Source organism: Pseudorasbora parva, chromosome 2 (assembly GCF_024679245.1).
Source record: "Pseudorasbora parva isolate DD20220531a chromosome 2, ASM2467924v1, whole genome shotgun sequence".
In the NCBI taxonomy this organism is placed as follows: Eukaryota; Metazoa; Chordata; class Actinopteri; order Cypriniformes; family Gobionidae; genus Pseudorasbora; species Pseudorasbora parva.
Window position 1 is genome coordinate 29860513 of NC_090173.1, and position 19541 is coordinate 29880053.

Here is a 19541-nt window from a genome sequence, read left to right on the forward strand (position 1 = left end):
TGTTTAATGAATGGTTTTCATGATATTTACTTTTTTTTGTACATTGAATACAATACCGTGAGCAATAAAAATGTATTTTGGTTCTGCAAAAGTTTTGAGTAGAATCGTGGAATTTATGATGTCATAAATTATTCAGATTAGCCTAATTAATTTATTGGTGATAACTACATTAGCAATTATTAACATCATTATTCATTCCTTCAAAATGCACGTGTTAATGTGATTATAATTAGGTGTATTCGCCTGTGGTTCGTGTCTCTTTAAATTTCCTGTCCTAATTTCAGCCACGTCATCATCAGGAAAACACAATGGCGGATGCCAATGCGGCAGTAGCTGTAGTGACAGTTTCATTGGTTCTTTTAGGGCTATTATCGGGGTTAAGCTTATCGTGGGCTCTTCTACCAGTCGCTGTAGTGGTGCTTATTTTTTTACTAGCCAGTGGATTAAGGGGACGAGATGAACTTGCACATTTGAACGTTTGCGTGTTGGTGCTGGGAGATATAGGGCGCAGTCCTCGCATGCAATATCATGCGCTCTCTCTCAGCAGACATGGATACAGTGTCACCTTAATTGGCTTTCTTGGTATATACATTTTAACGTATTCACTTCTCATTGCATCATTGTTTGTTTTATGCATGATACCAAATACCCATAAATGTAGCCCCCATGTCTGTAAGGCATGCTAATAAACGATAAATCACGTGGATATGCATTACATATACAGGTAAATGTGCTAGTTATTAACAGCTCTAACACTGATATTTTGCTTACATAGGTACTAAACCTCATCAAGATATTCTTGAGGATGACAGGATAGACATACTTCCTATTTCAGAACTAAATGGGCTTAGAGGTAATACAAACATAATATAAAAAGGATACTTTTAAGCACAAAAGACCATGCACAGACATTCTGATATAAAGAATGTGATCTGCATTTTCCTTTCAGTTGGCCCAAAAATTGTCAGGTATGTTTCAAAGGTGATACTCCAGTCTTTCCAGCTGTTCTATGTGTTGATGAAGATTGAGGACCAAGGCTATATCCTTATGCAGGTGTCTGTCTCTAGTATTAAGTAAAGTCATTTCTATGTCTATGTCTTAAAGTGAAATTCTAAGTTACATCTGTGTATTTTGCAGAACCCTCCAGGACTGCCAGCTATAGCAGTGACATGGGTGGCAAGTCGTTTCAGGGGAAACCAGTTCATCATAGACTGGCACAACTATGGGTACACCATAATGGCTCTTACTCATGGGAAGAATCATCTAATTGTTAAGATGGCAAAATGGTAAGTAACTAAAAAAATGTATCTTAAAGGGTTAGTTCACCCAAAAATGAAAATTATTTTTTTATTAATTACTCACCCTCATGTTGTTGGACACCCGTAACACCTTCGTTCATCTTCGGAACACAAATGAAGATATTTTTGTTGAGAGCTGATGGCTAAGAAAGGTTTCAGATAGGCCTCCATTGGCATTCAGTCTATTTCCACTCACAAGACCCATAAAAGGCACTAAAAACGTTGTTACAAAGTCCATCTCACTACAGCGGCTGTACAATAATTTTACGAAGCGAGGAGAATAGTTTTTGTGGGCAAAAAAAATCTAAATAATGACATTATCCGCTAAGTTATTGTCTTCCGTTTAGGTCTCGGACGTGAACTCACGCGATAGCGGCGCTCCTCCTCTTCCGGGTCATGTATCCGAACGGCAGATCTGCATCATATTCTCGCGCATGCGTCGATTTCACGTCAATAACTTGGTGGATAAAGATGTTATTTTAATTTTTGTGAGCAAAATAACTATTTGCGTTGCATTGTAAAATTATTGTACAGCCACTTTAGTGAGATGGACTTTGTATCGATGTTTTTAGTGCCTTTATGGGTCTTGTGAGTGGAAATATACTGAATGCCAATGGAGGCCTTTTTGAAGCCTTTCTCAGCCATCAGCTTTCAACAAAAATATCTTCATTTGTGTTCCGAAGATGAACGAAGGTGTTACGGGTGTCCAACGACATGAGGGTGAGTAATTAATGAAATAATTTTCATTTTTGAGTGAACTAAACCTTTAAGGACAAGTGGTATTTGAAAAAACGTCTGATCTGTGCTTTGTTGTTTGTAGGTATGAGAAGCTCTTTGGATGTTTCTCGGATCATAACTTGTGTGTCACTAATGCAATGAGGGAAGATCTTCAGAAGAACTGGAATATTGAGTATGTTTAATGTACATTTTGTTATTATAATATAATTATATCAATAATGACAATAAAACTTTCAATCAATCAATCTTGCAATTGTAGGGCAACCACATTATACGACAAGCCACCCTCGATATTTAGAGAAACACCTCTGAAACTTCAACATGAGCTGTTTGTCAGAATGAGCAGTGTTTATTCACCTTTCAGGTCTAGGTAAGTATTTTAATGTATTGGAAATTGCAATTAATACAAGTCAGCTCTATTGCCATTTAGGTGTTATCATTTTATTAATGTTTTACACGTTCCTCTTTATAACGTTGTAGTTCTGATGCCACTAAAGAGCACATGGAACTGACAGCCTTCACAGAGCGTAACACTCAAACAGGTGCTGTGACGCGCTCTGCTGGAAGACCTGCTCTGCTTATCAGCAGCACCAGCTGGACTGGTCAGTACCGTCTACACTGAGCTATAGGGATGTTGTCCTTCATTCGATTAATTGAAATTTCCTAACACTTCATTATTTATGTTCTCTAACAGAGGATGAAGACTTCTCCATTCTTTTACAAGCCCTTGAAGGTTATTTTTTGATTTATTATTTTTAATCTCTCCATATACACTACGGTTTAAGAGGCATAATTGTTTTCAACATTGATGATAGGAAAAAGCAGAAAATCAGGATCATGTGACATTTAAAAAAAGTTTTGCGATCACAGGAACAAATTACATTTAAAAAGTTGTTTTAAATTCTAATATAAATCTTATTTTACAATACTACTGTATTTTAATCAAATAACTTTTCAGAAATATTTATAACATTTTACTGACACCAGACTTAGGAACTATATTGTACCACAACCTTTGATTTTAACCAACATTTAACTTTTTTCCACCTCCAATAGAGTACGAGAAGTTGGTTGAGGAAGAGGACAAACTTCCATCATTGGTTTGCGTGATTACAGGTACACAACAACACTGAGGCTGCATCCCAAATCACATACTCTCTCGAGTAGGTACTTATTTTGAATAAGTCATTACTCCACGACCGCTTAAAAAGTATGTTGTATATAGTAAGAATTTGTGCAATATGAATGTAATCGGGATTCTGGACGTACAAAACTCACCATGTTGTCATTATCAAATGACCTATCAGTGTCAGTTATGGTGTTTCACTGCCATTCATAAATCCTCTCCCGTGGCCTCATGGGATATTAAAGTGTCAATTGCATTAGTAGGTCATCCGTGGACTTTTTGCACTCTTTTGTACACTGAGTACACTTTTGTCACATACTGTTTTTGTTTTTTGCCTACTATATAGTATGGAAGTATGCAATTTTGGATGCAACCTGAGTCTAATATGTATAAATGTAATATGTATCAACTGTGGACCACCTGTGTGCCTGTTTTTATGTGTTTGATTGAGACACTTTGATTTATCAATGCAGGTAAAGGTCCCCAGAAGGAGTATTACAAGATGATGATTGACTCTAAAGAATTTAATCACGTCAAGATTTGCACTCCATGGCTGGAAGCAGAGGATTATCCAGTTTTACTTGGTAAGAGGAACTCATTAACAGCAATTTAAACTTCATACTCCAAGTTTTAACATTTTGCTAACCACTGGTTGTATTGGTTTAAAGGGGTGATGAATTGAGATTATTTCCCTTACTTTCCCTTGAGCTTTTGATATATAAAAGGTCATGGTAATATAAGATTATCCTCTAAATTTCAGAGCTAAAAAAACTTCCTTGTTAGTCAAAGAAAAGCTTTTAGACACCAGGCCCCGAAAACGATCGTGTGCTTCATCCTTATGTCATCGTGCGACAAACCACCGCCTCTACAGAATAATAAGCACGTGTAATTTAGTAGCCCCGCCCACCGACTCATCGGATCACACTAGACAGCAGCAATAAACACGTCGAAGAAGATAGCAAGATATTGTGGAAGAATAGTCGCTGCACAAGCTTCCTTTGGATTCTAATATTAGGAATGTTTGATAGTTCCAGCTCACGTGGGGAAGACCGTGTACGTGTGTTCACTTCATTTCACTGTGGAGTCGTTTGTAAACATGTTTTAGGTTTGCAGACACAATGTTGTGCCTTCTATATTGGATCCGACAGAAATGGTCAACAAAAACCCGGGGCTGTTTTCCAGACGGGCTATAGTGAAATAAAATTCCTTTCGTGATATGGGGGCACGTATGGGAGGCCGCTTCAGCATAAAAACGTTCCAGCGTTACTCGTCGTAATTATATTGTTACTAGTAACAATTCAATTAAAGAGCTCTATAATTCAATTTGTACTAGTAACAATTACAATTATAGAGCTCTGTAATTGTATTATTACTAGTAACAATTATGATTATAGAGCTCTCTAATTCAATTGTTACTAGTAACAATTCCAATTAGAGAGCTCTACAATTCATTTATTACTAGTCATATGTCTCCATTGACTTCCATATTTAATTAATAAAAACGTTCCAGCGTTACTCGTCGTAATTATATTTTTACTAGTAACAATTACGATTAGAGAGCTCTATAATTCAATTTTTACTAGTAACAATTCAATTAAAGGGATCCCATGGTGTTGAGACTTGTATGGCTTAATATAACATAAATGATGTCTCTTACTGAATTATGTAGTAGAAAACCCATGAAAGATCTACATTATTTAAAAAATTGATTTTATATTTGGACCATGGGTGGCGCCATTTTGTTTGCGTTCTAGGTTGATGACGTAGAGTGGTTGAACTCCTCAATCAGCTGGCGTTACCCGTTGCTATTTTTACCACAACGCAACTCGAAAATTTTTTCAGAGTTAAACAAAACCAATGAATTGCTTTGTAATTGTACTTAAAACACACTCAAACATACATGTGCACACAAACTCACCTACACAAGTCACAAACAGATCGGCGGGCGGGCACACACACCTGACAGACTGCGCTGTCTCAATCGAGATGTTGGGCTGCTCAGTCTCCACGACAGGGGCTGAATCTGAAATCGGCCCCCTATACCCTGAAATAGGGCATTATTTGAAGGGACGGCCATTTGTAGTGTTGTCCGACATCATAGTGGACATGTTCGAGTGCAGTCATTCAGTCTCACGTTGCACCGCAATAACGAGTGTACAGCCGATTTACACACAACAGCTGTCCGACTTCACGCACCCAAACATACATGTGCACACAAACTCTCTCTCTCACACAGACTCACACACACCCCAACAGATCGGCGCGAACACACACACACACACACACCCCAACAGATCGGCGCGAACACACACACACCCCAACAGATCGTCGCGAATTACACACACACACGCACACGCACTGCATGCGCTCATACATAACCCTCAATCCCTGTGTTGATATCATAGATAGACTGTTGATATGCAGGAGATTAACTGTAATGCCTAATGTATCCAGCAGAGGGAAATATCTATGTAGGACGATGAGATAGGGTAACGTGAGGAAGAGAGGCAGGATGTTTTGGTGATGATGCATGGGATTGGTTTGTGCATTAAAGTTTGAGCACAAGCTCAGTGAATTAACCTCAATCTTTAAACTTTCACTTTTAAGACACAACATTCGCTACTGTTGTTCACTAATACAACTTTAAGGAGTGAATGAAGATGAGTGCGTGAAGTCGGACAGCTGTTGTGTGTAAATCGGCTGTACACGCAACGTGAGACTGAATGACTGCACTCGAACATGTCCACTATGATGTCGGACAACACTACAAATGGCCGTCGCTTCAAATAATGCCCTATTTCAGGGTATAGGGGGTCGATTTCAGATTCAGCCCCTGTCGTGGAGACTGAGCAGCCCAACATCTCGATTGAGACAGCGCAGTCTCTCAAGTGTGTGTGCCCGCCCGCCGATCTGTTAGTGACTTGTGTAGGTGAGTTTGTGTGCACATGTATGTTTGAGTGTGTTTCAAGTACAATTACAAAGCAATTCATTGGTTTTGTTTAACTCTGAAACAATTTTCGAGTTGCGTTGTGGTAAAAATAGCTACGGGTAGCGCCAGCTGATTGAGTAGTGCAACCACTCTACGTCATCAACCTAGAACGCAAACAAAATGGCGCCGCCCATGGTCCAAATATAAAATCGATTTTTTAAATAATGTAGATCTTTCATGGGTTTTCTACTACATAATTCAGTAAGAGACATTGTTTATGTTATATTAAGCCATACAAGTCTCAACACCATGGGATCCCTTTAAGAGAGCTCTGTAATTCAATTATAGAGCTCTGCAATTACACATATCCTTAATGTGTATTTTTACTAGTAATAAATCATTTGAAGAGCTCTGTAATTCAATTGTTACTAGTAACAATTCAATTAGAGCTCTCTAATCGTAATTGTTACTAGTAACAATTGAATTAGAGAGCTCTATAATTGTAATTGTTACTAGTAAGAATTCAATTAGAGAGCTCTCTAATCGTAATTGTTACTAGTAACAATTGAATTACAGAGCTCTAATTAAAAATGAATGGAAGTCAATGGAGGCATATGACTAGTAATAAATGATTGTAGAGCTCTCTAATTGGAATTGTTACTAGTAATAATACAATTAGAGAGCTCTATAATCATAATTATTACTAGTAAAAATTGAATTACAGAGCTCTATAATTGTAATTGTTACTAGTACAAATTAAATTATAGAGCTCTTTAATTGAATTGTTACTAGTAAAAATATAATTACAACGAGTAACGTTGGAACGTTTTTATGCTGAAACGGCCTTCCATAGGGCACGTGTAAACGCTTATATTCACTGATCATGCGGGCCATGTAATACAAAAATAATATTCCAATCAATCGTGGGTGGATGAGAAATAAATCATTGTGTTTGTTTGATAAAGACATTTACGAGCCCTGTGGTCGAGAGAATCATCCTGGTTGCCGCTTTCAAAACAACCCCTCCCTTACGTGAACTGACGAGAGCTGAAGCTCATTAAATATGCAAATCTTATCCAATCGTAGCCATGGGCGTTTACTTCCAAGTCTCCAGTGCCCATTAAAGCCCAGCGTTCAGGAGAGAGCTTCAAAACCAGTGTAGAAAATAGCCTATTACTTATTAGTTATGATGTTTTTGAATGTAAAAACCACACGAACATCATTAGTTGACCTCAGACAACAGTGTGTATATATATATATATATATATATATATATATATATATATATATATATAAATATAAATAAGCAGGGCACCTTTAAATACATCAGTTTACAAGAGTGTGCTATTCTCTGGTGTTTTTCGGCAAAGGGTCTGCAGATCTTGGGGTCTGCTTGCACAAATCCTCCAGTGGTCTTGACCTTCCAATGAAAGTGGTTGACATGTTTGGATGCTGCCTGCCAGTCTGTGCCATACACTTTCAGTGGTGAGATTGATTGGTTATGCTAACATTTGTTAGGTGTCATGGATGAAACAATTATATCTGCTTATTATCTGTGTCTTGTTAGCTTACACGAGTTGGTGAAACATGAGGAGAATGGGCTCATTTTCAAAGACTCTAATGAGCTGTCTGAACAGTTAAAGGTAAGACATTCAAGATCAAGACTTTCTCTACAATATCTTGAATCCTTTGAGATAAATACTAATGCTTCCATGGCTAATTCTTGCATCTCTGTAGCTACTGTTTTCAGACTTCCCTGGTGATCAGGGGAAACTTGGCATCTTCAGGAAGAATCTAAGGGAAAGTGGGCAGAAGCGCTGGGATGAAAACTGGGACCATAACGTCCTTCCGCTTATTAAAGAGCACTGCGACTGACCATCTAGGTGATGGGCTCATGTAGCATCCTCTCAAATCCATTGACTCCCATTCTATGGAAAGTTACTGTCAGGTATTTGCACAGGGTACATATTTTTAAGCTAACTGTCCCCACAATGGGATGTTTAGCATTCCAGCAGTGCTATTGGGAAAGACTTGAATATGAGAATAAAAAGCACACTTTCCTTGTAAATATCATGTAAATAAACACTTTATTACAAAAAGACCATTTTTGTTAAATGTATATTTTGATCATTTCTATAGAGGAGGCTCGGTTGTATGGAAATACTTGAGTAACAGAATCTTTCATGATGACATGTTTCAGTCCAGCCCTTTCTGTAAATAAAAGAAACGTTTCATTCATTATGAACAATCAGGAATAATGAATGTTTTAAAATGAAATGTGTAATGAAATATAAAAGTATTAACAATATGAAACTTACCTAATTCTTTCTTGAAACAGTCATATGTCTTTGGGTTACGTACAGTAGATGCAATGTAAACATCAGGATAGTTTTCTTGAACTTTGCAGTTCAGAAGCCTGCTCAGCAGCTTCACCAAACAAGCAATTATATCAGGGTCGTACACCACATCTGTTTCAAACAAACACAATGTTACTGAAGACTTATCAAACGTTATACATGATTCAGAGACCTAAGAATCATAAAATGAGAATAAATCACATTTGAAACTATAGCATGTGTGTAATCTTAAAAAATAACCCTGGGTTTTGTCACCTGCAGCAATGACGGTGTTGGCCTGTATTCTTTGCAGCTGCTCGTCAGATACATTTTCCCAGTGCAGTTCCTCCACGCTCACTGACACACTGTTGCTGTTAGTTAAGCAGTTTGTGATATTGTTCTTCAGCCTCTGAAGCACAGTTTGATGGCAGTCACTGAAGATGTATTTGGTTAGGCTGGATGACCGACATACTACAATGCCCGTAAGTCCAATTCCACTGCCCAGCTCTAGGACTGTCCTGCATGTACAGCCCAAATGTGAATTTATATCAGCATAAATGTAATTGAATTTAAATTAACAAAATAAAGTCACTTCAATCAGTCCTTCATAAGTAGCTTCAATCACTCTGTTCTTGTTTCTCATACCAGTTTATATACTACATAAATAAATACATCATATTTATATAAATATATTCAGCTAAAGGATTATTAGGAACACCTGTTCAATTTCTCATTAATGCAATTATATGATCAACCAATCACATGGCAGTTGCTACAACACATTTAGGGGTTTGGTCCTGGTCAAGACAATGTCCTGAACTCCAAACTGAATATCAGAATTGGAAAGAAAGGTGGCTTAAGCCATTTAAAGTGTGGCATGTTTTTTGGACCCAGTTACTGGGATTTTCACGCACAACCATATCTAGGGTTTACAAAGAATGGTGTGAAAAGGGAAAAGCACCCAGTATGTGGCAGTCCTGTGGGTGAAAATGCCTTGTTTATTCTAGAGGTCAGAGGAGAATGGGCTGACTGAATCAAGCTGATAGAAGAGCAACTTTGACTGAAATAACCACTCGTTACAACCGAGGTATGCAGCAAAGCATTTGTGAAGCCACAACAAGCACAAACTTGAGGTGGATGGGCTACAACAACAGAAGACCCCACCCGGTACCACTCATCTCCACTACAAATAGGAAGAAGAGTACTACACTACAATTTGCATGAGCTCACAAAATTGGACAGTTGAAGACTGGAAAAATGTTGCCTGGTCTAATGAGTTGATTTCTGTTGAGACATTCAGATGGTAGAGTCAGAATCTGGCGTAAACAGAATGAGAACATGGATCCATTATGCCTTGTTACCACTGTGCGGGCTGGTGGTGGTGGTGTAATAGTGTGGGGGATGTTTTCTTGGCACACTTTAAGCCCCTTAGTGCCAATTGGGCATTGTTTAAATGCCACAGCCTACCTGAGCATTGTTTCTGACCATGTCCATCCCTTTATGACGACCATGTACCCATCCTCTGATGGCTACTTCCAGCAGGATAATGCACCATGTCACAAAGCTCGAATCATTTCAAATTGGTTTCTTGAACATGACAAGAGTTCACTGTACTAAAATGGCCCCCACAGTCACCAGATCTCAACCCAATAGAGCATCTTTGGGATGTGGTGAAACGGGAGCTTCGTACCCTAGATGTGCATCCCACAAATCTCCATCAACTGCAAGATACTATCCAATCAATATGGGCCAACATTTCTAAAGAATCCTTTCAGCACCTTTTTGAGTCAATGCCACGTAGAATTAAGGCAGTTCTGAAGGTGAAAGGGGGTCAAACACAGTATTAGTTATGGTGTTCCTAATTTTATTTATATATATATATATATATATATATATATATATATATATATATATAAAACAGCACACACACAAAAACAACTGTTCAAAAGTTTGGGGTCTGTTTTTTTTATGTTTTTAAAAAATCTTATGCCTGTCAAAGATGGATTTTATTTTATCAGAAATACAGTAAAAAGCTATATTGTGAAATCTCATTATTTGTTATTATCTCTAATTAAAATAGCTGTTTGCAATTTCAATATAGTTTACCTTTAGCAGAGTTTTTAGCATCATTACTTCAGTGTCACATGATCCTTCAGAAATCATCATAATATGGTGATTTTATTTCTTATCAGTGTTGAAAACCAGTTGTGCTGCTTTTTTTTTTTTTGGTGGAAACCATGATACATTTTTTTCAAGATTGTTTGATGAATATAAAATTTAAAAGAACACCATTTATATTTTTTTGTACCAATCTAAAAGTCAGTTTTGATCAGTTTAATGCATCCATTCTGAAGAAGAAAAAAAAAACACTTTCTTACCCCAAACATTTGAAAAGTAGTCTATATATAATTAAATACAATTTTAAATTATTAATTACATTTATCAATACAATTATTTAATTGATTTTAGATTATTACTATGTTGTACTTGGTTAATGACAGAGAAATAGTGCAGCATCCTAATATTTATAAATAATTGTATGTCACATTTCTTTTATTAAGAGATTACATGAACATTAAAGGGTTAGTTCAAACAAAAATCAAAATTCTGTCATCATTTACTCATCCTCAAGTTGTTCCAAAACTGTATGAGTTTCTTTCTTCTGCTAAACACAAAAGAAGATATTTTGAAGAATGTTTGTAACCAAGCAGATAGAACAACCATTCACTACCATAGTAGGGAAAATATGGTAGTGAATGGTCGTTCTATCTGCTTGGTTACACACATTCTTAAAAATATATTTTTTTGTGTGTTCAGGTCAAAATTTCATTTTTGGGTGAACTATCCCTTTAAATGACACTAATCCTAAATTTTCAGAGATGTTGTCTCAGATTTTTGGATATATTCACTGTACAACAAAAGTATAAACAAATGTAATCAACCAGAGAGTTGTTAAGTGTCAGACTTGCTTGCTTTTGAAGATGTGTGTATTTTCCAGAGCCCATTCAGCCAGGTACATGGCAGCCTCCCAGGTAACCAGACCCGTGGTGCCCTGAGCAATGAGGGCCACATTCTCTGCTAGACTAACCGCATCTCCTGTTGGCTTTTGGGATTAAACACGTTCTGATAATGTATTCTGTTATAAGGAATAAGGTCCAGTGCTATGTTGATCTAACTTACCAGAAAATAGGTTTTGTAGCACAAGTCCTCCTCCTGAGCACACATGAGCTCTCCTAGCGCTTCATACAGTGCATCCAGTGGTTCAGCTGCTATCATCTCATGCTACAAAAATAAATATTCATGAAGACAAGTAGTATCTCAGAATCAGTAAGAAAAGGTGTAAAACATTATAGCAAACAAAGCCAACCTTTTTTATCAATTCTGTTAAGAAGCGTCTTCTGTACTTTAAAGAAGGGGGATTCTTGAGACAAATGGGATTCAAACATGTCTGCAAAACAAAACAAAAAAACATTTATGTAAATTTGTTTATTTACTTATTCATTCACTTGCACAGTAGCTTTCTTTACCTTCTGAAGAATGTCCATTATGATCTCTAAAGGTTTGGAAGTTGTAAGTTCTTTGTCTAAAAACTAAAAAAACATTAAATTATACACGGAACAAAATCGTAAGTAATGTTTTAATACAATGACGTGCTAACGTTACTTACATCCCATGGAAATGTATTTAAAAGACACATAGCAAAGAAGTTCACTTGAAAGGTTTGTATTATGTCTTTTCTAGTTTTTTGGCCCATTCCTTCCTCTTAACTGTTTTTGGATGTGTATAGCTAATCTCTTAAAAACACCCAAATATGCTTGCTGCTGTTATTACTAAAGACTACGGAAGATGCATGTGTGCATTCAGCATAGACAGTAAAAGGTTGCGTTGCAATTAGCTCCCTAGTTCAGTTGCCAGGGCACTGATCAGGGAGTCAGCCCATTGACTTATGTCCTAATCAGTTCCCTGACTAGTGAACTAGGGAGCGGATTAAGACGCACCCAAAAAAAGGTTTTCAGTGGTGAATTTCTTCGCGTGTCAGTCCACACATACTTTGTGGTTCCAGCGCCACCTGCCGTGATGGCTGCTTCAGCGTCAAAGCACATGGATTTTTTTTACGGTCTATGATATGAACACAAGAAAATCCTCGCCCAGAGGAATCTAAGCAAGAGCATGTTTCTGTAGTTTTCTAAAATTATTTTATAAAGGAATTCAACTCGAGTTATACAGTTTATTATAAAGTGTTCTATGGTGGAAATTAAGCTCATTTTATCCAACTGACATGAAGTCAAAACGAAAATGATGAAATTTCATTTTCAAAATGACTTACACTGACGCTGAATGAAAAAAAAATATTTTTTTTAAATGTTTTTTCGTTGGTCAGTTAAAAAAAAAAAAAGCTAATCATTGTTTTCGCTCTGTGTGAGGAAAGAAGGCATATCGCGTCGCCCCATCACTCTTTTGTGTGACAGGAAATATAAAAGGAATAAAATATAATAAATTAAATGAAAAACACTTTAGAAAACAAGGAACATAAAGCAAAATCATAACTGGAAAGAATCTGTCAGGGTTTGTTGAAGAAGAGGAGGAGTAGGAAGAGTGCAACACAGGAGATGAGGGTTCACTGACTTTACTTCAAACACGACAAGCAAACACTAACCGACCAAGGACAGAATGGGGAGTAAATACACAGGGGAGATTTTCACTACTGGTCTTGGGTCATCATAAACTGTTAACCCCTAACAATACATATGGCTTAGTTTCATGAGCTTACGTTAAATTACTTTATTTAATGAAAACATGCATTCACAACGTAACTGTATTGATTAATTGTAAAATATTTTTTGTTCTACAATAAATAAATTGTTTTAAAAAATAATAAATGGTCGTGTGATAACAGGTTTCATTCTAAAACATGAAGACCGGTAAGGCTCAATAGGCTTATTCAATATAGGCTTAGTAGCCTAGCTGTACCAGTTTTACTGAAAGCAGAAAATAGTAAAGGTACTAGCTTGAGTGTGACTGATTTAAAAAAAATTAATAATTCTTTCTTTATTCTACTGAAATGCATTCAGGACGATGAAAGATATTAAAAGCAACTGGGTTATATGTTCACATTAAGATTTAAATACTGCGAGATTGATTTATCTGAAAACCTTTACAACATTCAAGGGCACAGCAAATTTAAAGAAATCAAATTATTCTACAATAAATATTGTGTACTATTGTACCAAAAGCATTTTTATTGCTTTTCAAAAATCTGTGTAGATTCATGTCATGGGTGAAAAAAATTATAATGCTACAAAAACCTCCATTTAGTGGAGAAAATTGGTGCTTTGTAAAAATTAGTGCAGATTCTGCAGAAGCATTTGCAATAATACACACTAATGTCTATCTTTAGAAGCTTGAATCGATAGCTTTATTCGCATGAATTAAACCCTAGCTCATAAAAAAAGTGTGTCGTGTCACGTTGTGTGATTAATTTTGGCTCTGTCTTCTTAATTGGAACTGATGACATCCCAGCCCATTTGTCATTTGTTACCGGTGGTCTCAGTGACACCACTGACTGGAATTCTCTGTCAATTAGATCAATGGATTGATTAATCCTGAAGAGCTACAGATGGTTCAGGAGCTTGTGTCCAAAATCTGACTAACTAGACTGGACAAGCCTTGATAGTGTTTCCTATCTTTCACTGCCACTGTTTTTCCATCTTGCTGCGTGTGATATTCCTTTATATAACAGTTCTATAAACAAAACGTTAATATTAAGTAACTGACATTGATTTTAGATACTATTGAGACAATTAGAGAAGTGGATATGCATTTTTATTCAGCCGTTTTTTATGCATTGGTCTGAAAACCATATGTGAAAATAATGCTTAATCTTTGTGACGAACATCTTGTTTATGGCAGATGTACGCAATGGTGTTCTGGGATGAGGTGGTAAAGTCCTAAGCATTTTTTTGAATTACAAGCTAATTTACAATAGCCTACTGCTAACTTGATACTAGTTTGCTAAATACTAGCTAGTTGACGTCTAACTAGCAAGAGCACACATTAGTCCACAACCTAAACAAATGCTCCACTCTTCTACACAATGGTAATGTAAATTACACAATTCAATTACACAATAATGTAAATTGTTAAATCCAAAATAATTAAACATTATACTCTATTAAACACAATCAAGTCTCCCCCTTTTTCATTTTGGTCAAAAATACATAAAACAAACACTTTACATATAAAATAACAACATTTACTCGTACTTGATTTAGCCATTTGCAAAGCATGCTGGGAACTAACAAGCCCCACCCAGTTTCAGTTAATGCAACAAATATCATTCATATAGCAACACAAACGGATTAAGTTTCAATTCAATTTGACTTATATTTAAGTGGACCAAACACAATCAAATTAAGTTTGGACAAAATTTATAGCAATTATGTTGCTTTAGCTCATTTTAACTAAGCAATTTCAACTATAACAAATACAATTGGAGCTATATAAAAAAGTGCCCTGGTTAATCCAGGCATTATAACGGCAGTGAACGGCAGCCCAAAATGTAAAGCTCAAAAAAGTGCATCCATCCATTATAAAAGTAAATCATACGGCTCCGTGGGGTTACTAAAGGCCTTCTGATGTGAATCAATGAGTTTGTGTAGGCGGTCCACCAGAAGCTAGATATTTAACTTTATATCGTGTTAAATATGGGTATTTCTCTTACAAAAACTCATTGATTCACTTCAGAAGACCTTTATCAACTCCCCAGAGCAGGATGGATTACTTTTATTATGGATGGATCCACTTTTTTGGGCTGCCGTTTACTGCCATTAAAATGAACCAGCACGCTTTAGGGGGTCTGTTAAAACTCAATGGGGGTTACCAGCCTGTTTCAGGTTGCTTCGTCAAATAGAGCCATTTTACTTAAACTAACTTCAAAAGGAGCAAGCAAAGATGAGCATAACTGATGTCAAGTTTTTTTCTTGTATATATCAAAAAATAGATACAGTATAACAATAATATACAAGCTATATATTGCTGTGATGATGTCGTGAGTGATGTAAACGCATAATCAGAGGGAGAGGAAGTTATTTTGATTAAATATTACGAGGGCATATTACAAGGGACTATTTATAATAAATAGTGTAATATCCCATAAAAAAGACTAATGTTCAATTTTGATTTCATGTTGTGCAGCGCAGTGGAACAGGCCAAGACAGACAGTTCCATTAAATAATTTGTGCTTGAACTGCACTTGTACATCAGATTGTAGTTCATATCACATGGTGTTTACAAACTCTAAGCATAATATTCTGACACGTTCTCATTCATATAATTGATGCACAGAACGCACCCTGCCAAATAAATACAGCTTTTGCAGCACCGGTTGTAATGCACTAATGTATGCAGCTAATATAATGCACTCAGTAGAAATCACTTTTATACAGTTCATTTGCACAGCTCCCATTTAACAGGCAAATGGTAGAAGTCATTTGTCATGATTGAATATTTCCAGGAAAATTTGAATTATTTATGGGGTAATTTTGATATCATGCTCCCAATGCAAATCATGCCATGCTGTGATACATACTTGCATGACATGTTTACATATTAAACGCCATGAACAGTACTTTTAATTCTTCCTGAATGCTGCTTGACTAAATAAATTCATTACTTTTATTCATTACTTTTATTTGTTCTCTCCTAAGCCAAATATGTGAACCTTTTTGCAATCAATCTGCCTTATCAAGATTTAAAGTTGCAGTGTGTACATTTTAGTGGCATCTGGTGGTGAGGTTGTGAATCGCTTTTGGAGCGCGCAGAGAAGCTACGGTGGCTGACACAGGACAAAGATGTCGTCGTCTGAGACAGCAGAGAGTAGCTAGCGCTCTGTAAAGCAGTTTGTCCATTTAGGGCTACTGTAGAAACATGGCGGTGCTAAATGGCGACTTCACTGTAAGGGGACCCGTGGTGTATGTAGATAGAAATGGTCTTGTATAGTTTTGGTTATTTCATGTATAGGGGTTAGCACTGTCATGGTCCCTGTTGTCATGTGGGCTTGCCATGTGCTCCCTTGTCATGTGTTCTATGTTGTCATGTTCTGATTGGTTTATTGGTTTGATTGTGCACAGGTGTTCCGTGATAGTCATTAGTCCATGTGTATTTAAGTCCTCATGTTTGCATTGTTAATTTGTTTAGTATTGTTCATGTAACCACTGTTGGGTGAGGTTAGTTTCATAGTTTATGTTTATGTTCATGTTTATTTCATGTCATGGGTGTGTCTCAATCAGGTCCCTAATTCAGTAGTCAGGGCACTGCTTAGGGAGTATGATCAGCCCTGTGTTTTGTTTTTGTATCTGTTCACGTTTGGATGTTATAAACTGCACATGGGTTCTATCAACTTGCCTGCAGTGGAATATTACAATAACGGTTTATTGTGTACGGTCTTTATACACCACTGCAAACATAGTTATGTATATTGAATTTCTGTCAATAGATCCTTAAAAATACTACACACTGCACCTTTAACATAATCCTTTCGTAAAGCACTGTGATTTTCAAAGTAACTGATGTAGGCAGTCCACTGTCTCTATAAAAAAAGAAAAGAGAAAAGAAACACTCAGTTATGTGATTAGTGATAATCAAATTTTGCATATGGAGCATTACCACCACCATCTGGACTAGAGTGTGGCTTGTAGATGACACAACTCTATACCGCCCTCTATGTCTGGGGATGACATCCCATCCCAAGCTCTGTTATAAATTGTATGTTGATTCAATGTACCTTATTACATTTAAACAGCATTCCCTTGTTTTACATTACATAAACTTGATTAAAGTAGGTTACATCAACAAAATTACTTTTTATTGGTAGAATCAGGTAAAAATAGTTCCTTAAGTCAACAACTGCACATGTTCACTTTTTACAGTGTGTGTGTATATATATATATATATATATATATATATATATATATATATATATATATATATATATATATATATATATATATATATATATATATAAAATCCCCAAAAGCATGTAAATATGTGGTTACAGGTTACATAATAAAACAATGCCTTCATCTTTCTCTTACGGAAGTTACAACCAACGCTCACAAAACATTCAATGCTCACCAGCCCAAAGCGAAGCATTATTGATATTTTTGCTGTACAAGACACTTTAAATATAAACTAAATTATTTGTAAAAAATATACTGCTGACGCCGTTTCTCTCATGTTGCATAGCAGCGGTCTCTCAAACGTATCCTTCTGCATTTCAGTTCGCAGTCAGTGACATCCTGGAGCCCTATAAATATTTTTTTGCTGTTACCAAATAGACTAACTTGCTTTCGAAACAAACCTGTCGCTAATGCTGGAATTCTTGGTTGTAGCCTACAGTTTAATAAGCAAACGACACAGTCGTGTTTAAATGCTCGTCAGTTTCGCAAAGCAGCGCAAACGGTCAGTGCCACTTATGTCATCAGCTCCAAAATACTGAGTATTCCAGCACTCAGACAACAAATACATCACCTCTCATACCAACTCATCATTACTAATTTTCTTTATATGATCAATATATTTTAAAACGTGTGACATTTTTCAATCTCCGCAAAAGCCTGTCAATTGTATTACGCGTTAATCATAGCCTATTGGAAACTGAAGCCAATTATTTAAATAAAGCTTTAATGAGATTAGTTATGCTACAAGCGTATAATAACATTAATTATGTTCTGCTCGCACAGAAGAGGTAGGCTAAGCATGCATTGTTTAAAGTCGCTTGTTTTAATTGGTTAACTTATTTATAGCGCAGTGAATGCCTAGAAATAGACTCCACACAGTAACTCCACATATGACTCTAGTGATTGGTCGAGGTTGAGTAGTAGACAAATAAATCCAATTGGGTGAAAAAAAAGATCTGTCATCTGAAGATCTGGACACTCCTAGTTCGCAGTGGACATAAGAAGCCCTCTACACAGCGCAACTTTCCCGGACACTTTATTTCCACTTCATAGTCTCAAAGGAAGTCAAAATGAGCGTGAGTAATCGTCGATTACTCGCTCGATACAATATTCCTATTTATTCCTATATATTTCTATGACAAATGGTCTGTGATTTGTTTATAGACAAGAGTGCAGATGTCAGAATGCTTCTATATTGTTACATCAAATATTACAGCAGCCTACTTGTAGCAGCTAAAGTTATGCGTTTATCAATTGATAATATGCTGTCTGTTTGGTGCATATCTACCCACGTGCATTGCTAATGGGTGTGACCTCATATCTCTAGTGCTATTATATGTTATTAGTTCCATCATCGGATCCATTTCTATCATAAAGTTGTACTAAGTAACAAGTAGGCTAGGCCTAACAGTTTACACAAATATATTAAGTGTTTTTTTTTTAAATATTACTTTTTAAAAAATGTGTTTTGAGCATCAAACCAGTAGTTATGTTAGAGGGATTTTTGAATCATGTGTTGAAGAGTTATTTAATTTAGTTTTATATGTGAGCCTTTTCATGGAGCAATGCTGCCATAATCAAATAATAGAAAGTTAATTATGCTAAGTTTAGGACAGAGGTTAGCTTCATATCTTAGGCTATTGAGTTTGCAATTCATGTCTGTGTAACCCTTCGCATTTTAGGGTAATTCATACCTTAACATATTCAATCCTCAATGGCATTTCTACAGATGAAGCAACACTGGCCAATTCAAGCCCAACTAGGGTCTAAGACCATACAGTACCCAGGGGCACTTTAGCTTTTAAAAAGACCCTTTAGCGCACTTTCACTTTCTTTGCTCTGAGGAAGCAAAGCAGTGTGAGTTATTATGAGACTGAGCCTCGCTGGCCATCTTCCCTATATTGCAGCCTATTCACACGACTAATGTGGAAAGAATTCACCTCTGTTACACATCTGTTCTTTCACATTCTCAGTCTAAGTTCCTTTTCTCCTTCTTTTCCTCCTCCTATCACCCTTTGTCCATCTTTTCTCTCCACCATTCAGCCAGCTGTAGCCCATCTCCTTTGCCATAATTAAAAGCTCATGGAGAGGTGTAGTGTCTAAGTCACATCATCTAGCTACTGGGGTTCCCCAGGGCTCAGTCCTTGGACCACTTCT

General features: G+C 36.5%; 3 protein-coding genes across 4 annotated transcripts in view; 1 reads left to right on the forward strand and 2 right to left on the reverse strand.

Moving 5' to 3' along the window:
• Positions 1-5726, reverse strand: part of si:ch211-76l23.4 (uncharacterized) — a 34680-nt gene extending 28954 nt beyond the window's left edge. The window contains exon 1 of the mRNA XM_067415044.1: positions 5081-5726. The gene's annotated coding sequence lies outside the window, so the exon portion shown is untranslated. The remainder of the gene's footprint in view (positions 1-5080) is intronic.
• alg1 (ALG1 chitobiosyldiphosphodolichol beta-mannosyltransferase) lies at positions 87-8192 on the forward strand. Of its 2 annotated transcripts, none has more exons than XM_067414993.1 (13): positions 87-582; positions 776-853; positions 950-1053; positions 1138-1286; positions 2119-2208; positions 2296-2406; positions 2517-2638; positions 2731-2769; positions 3093-3152; positions 3636-3746; positions 7462-7573; positions 7659-7734; positions 7829-8192. In XM_067414993.1, exons 1-13 carry the CDS (start codon positions 309-311, stop codon positions 7964-7966), a joined length of 1464 nt encoding a protein of 487 aa, XP_067271094.1. In that variant the 5' UTR covers positions 87-308; the 3' UTR covers positions 7967-8192. The 2 variants fall into 2 exon arrangements, with proteins under 2 accessions (XP_067271094.1, XP_067271088.1); XM_067414987.1 differs by having other exon boundaries at positions 91-582; positions 7462-7576.
• eef2kmt (eukaryotic elongation factor 2 lysine methyltransferase) lies at positions 8160-12312 on the reverse strand. Its single transcript, XM_067415023.1, has 8 exons — positions 12095-12312; positions 11955-12017; positions 11795-11875; positions 11608-11709; positions 11397-11530; positions 8704-8945; positions 8410-8559; positions 8160-8302 (listed from the first exon to the last, which is right to left on the reverse strand). Exons 1-8 carry the CDS (start codon positions 12179-12181, stop codon positions 8202-8204), a joined length of 960 nt encoding a protein of 319 aa, XP_067271124.1. The 5' UTR covers positions 12182-12312; the 3' UTR covers positions 8160-8201.
• Between the last annotated feature and the right edge of the window lie 7229 nt (positions 12313-19541).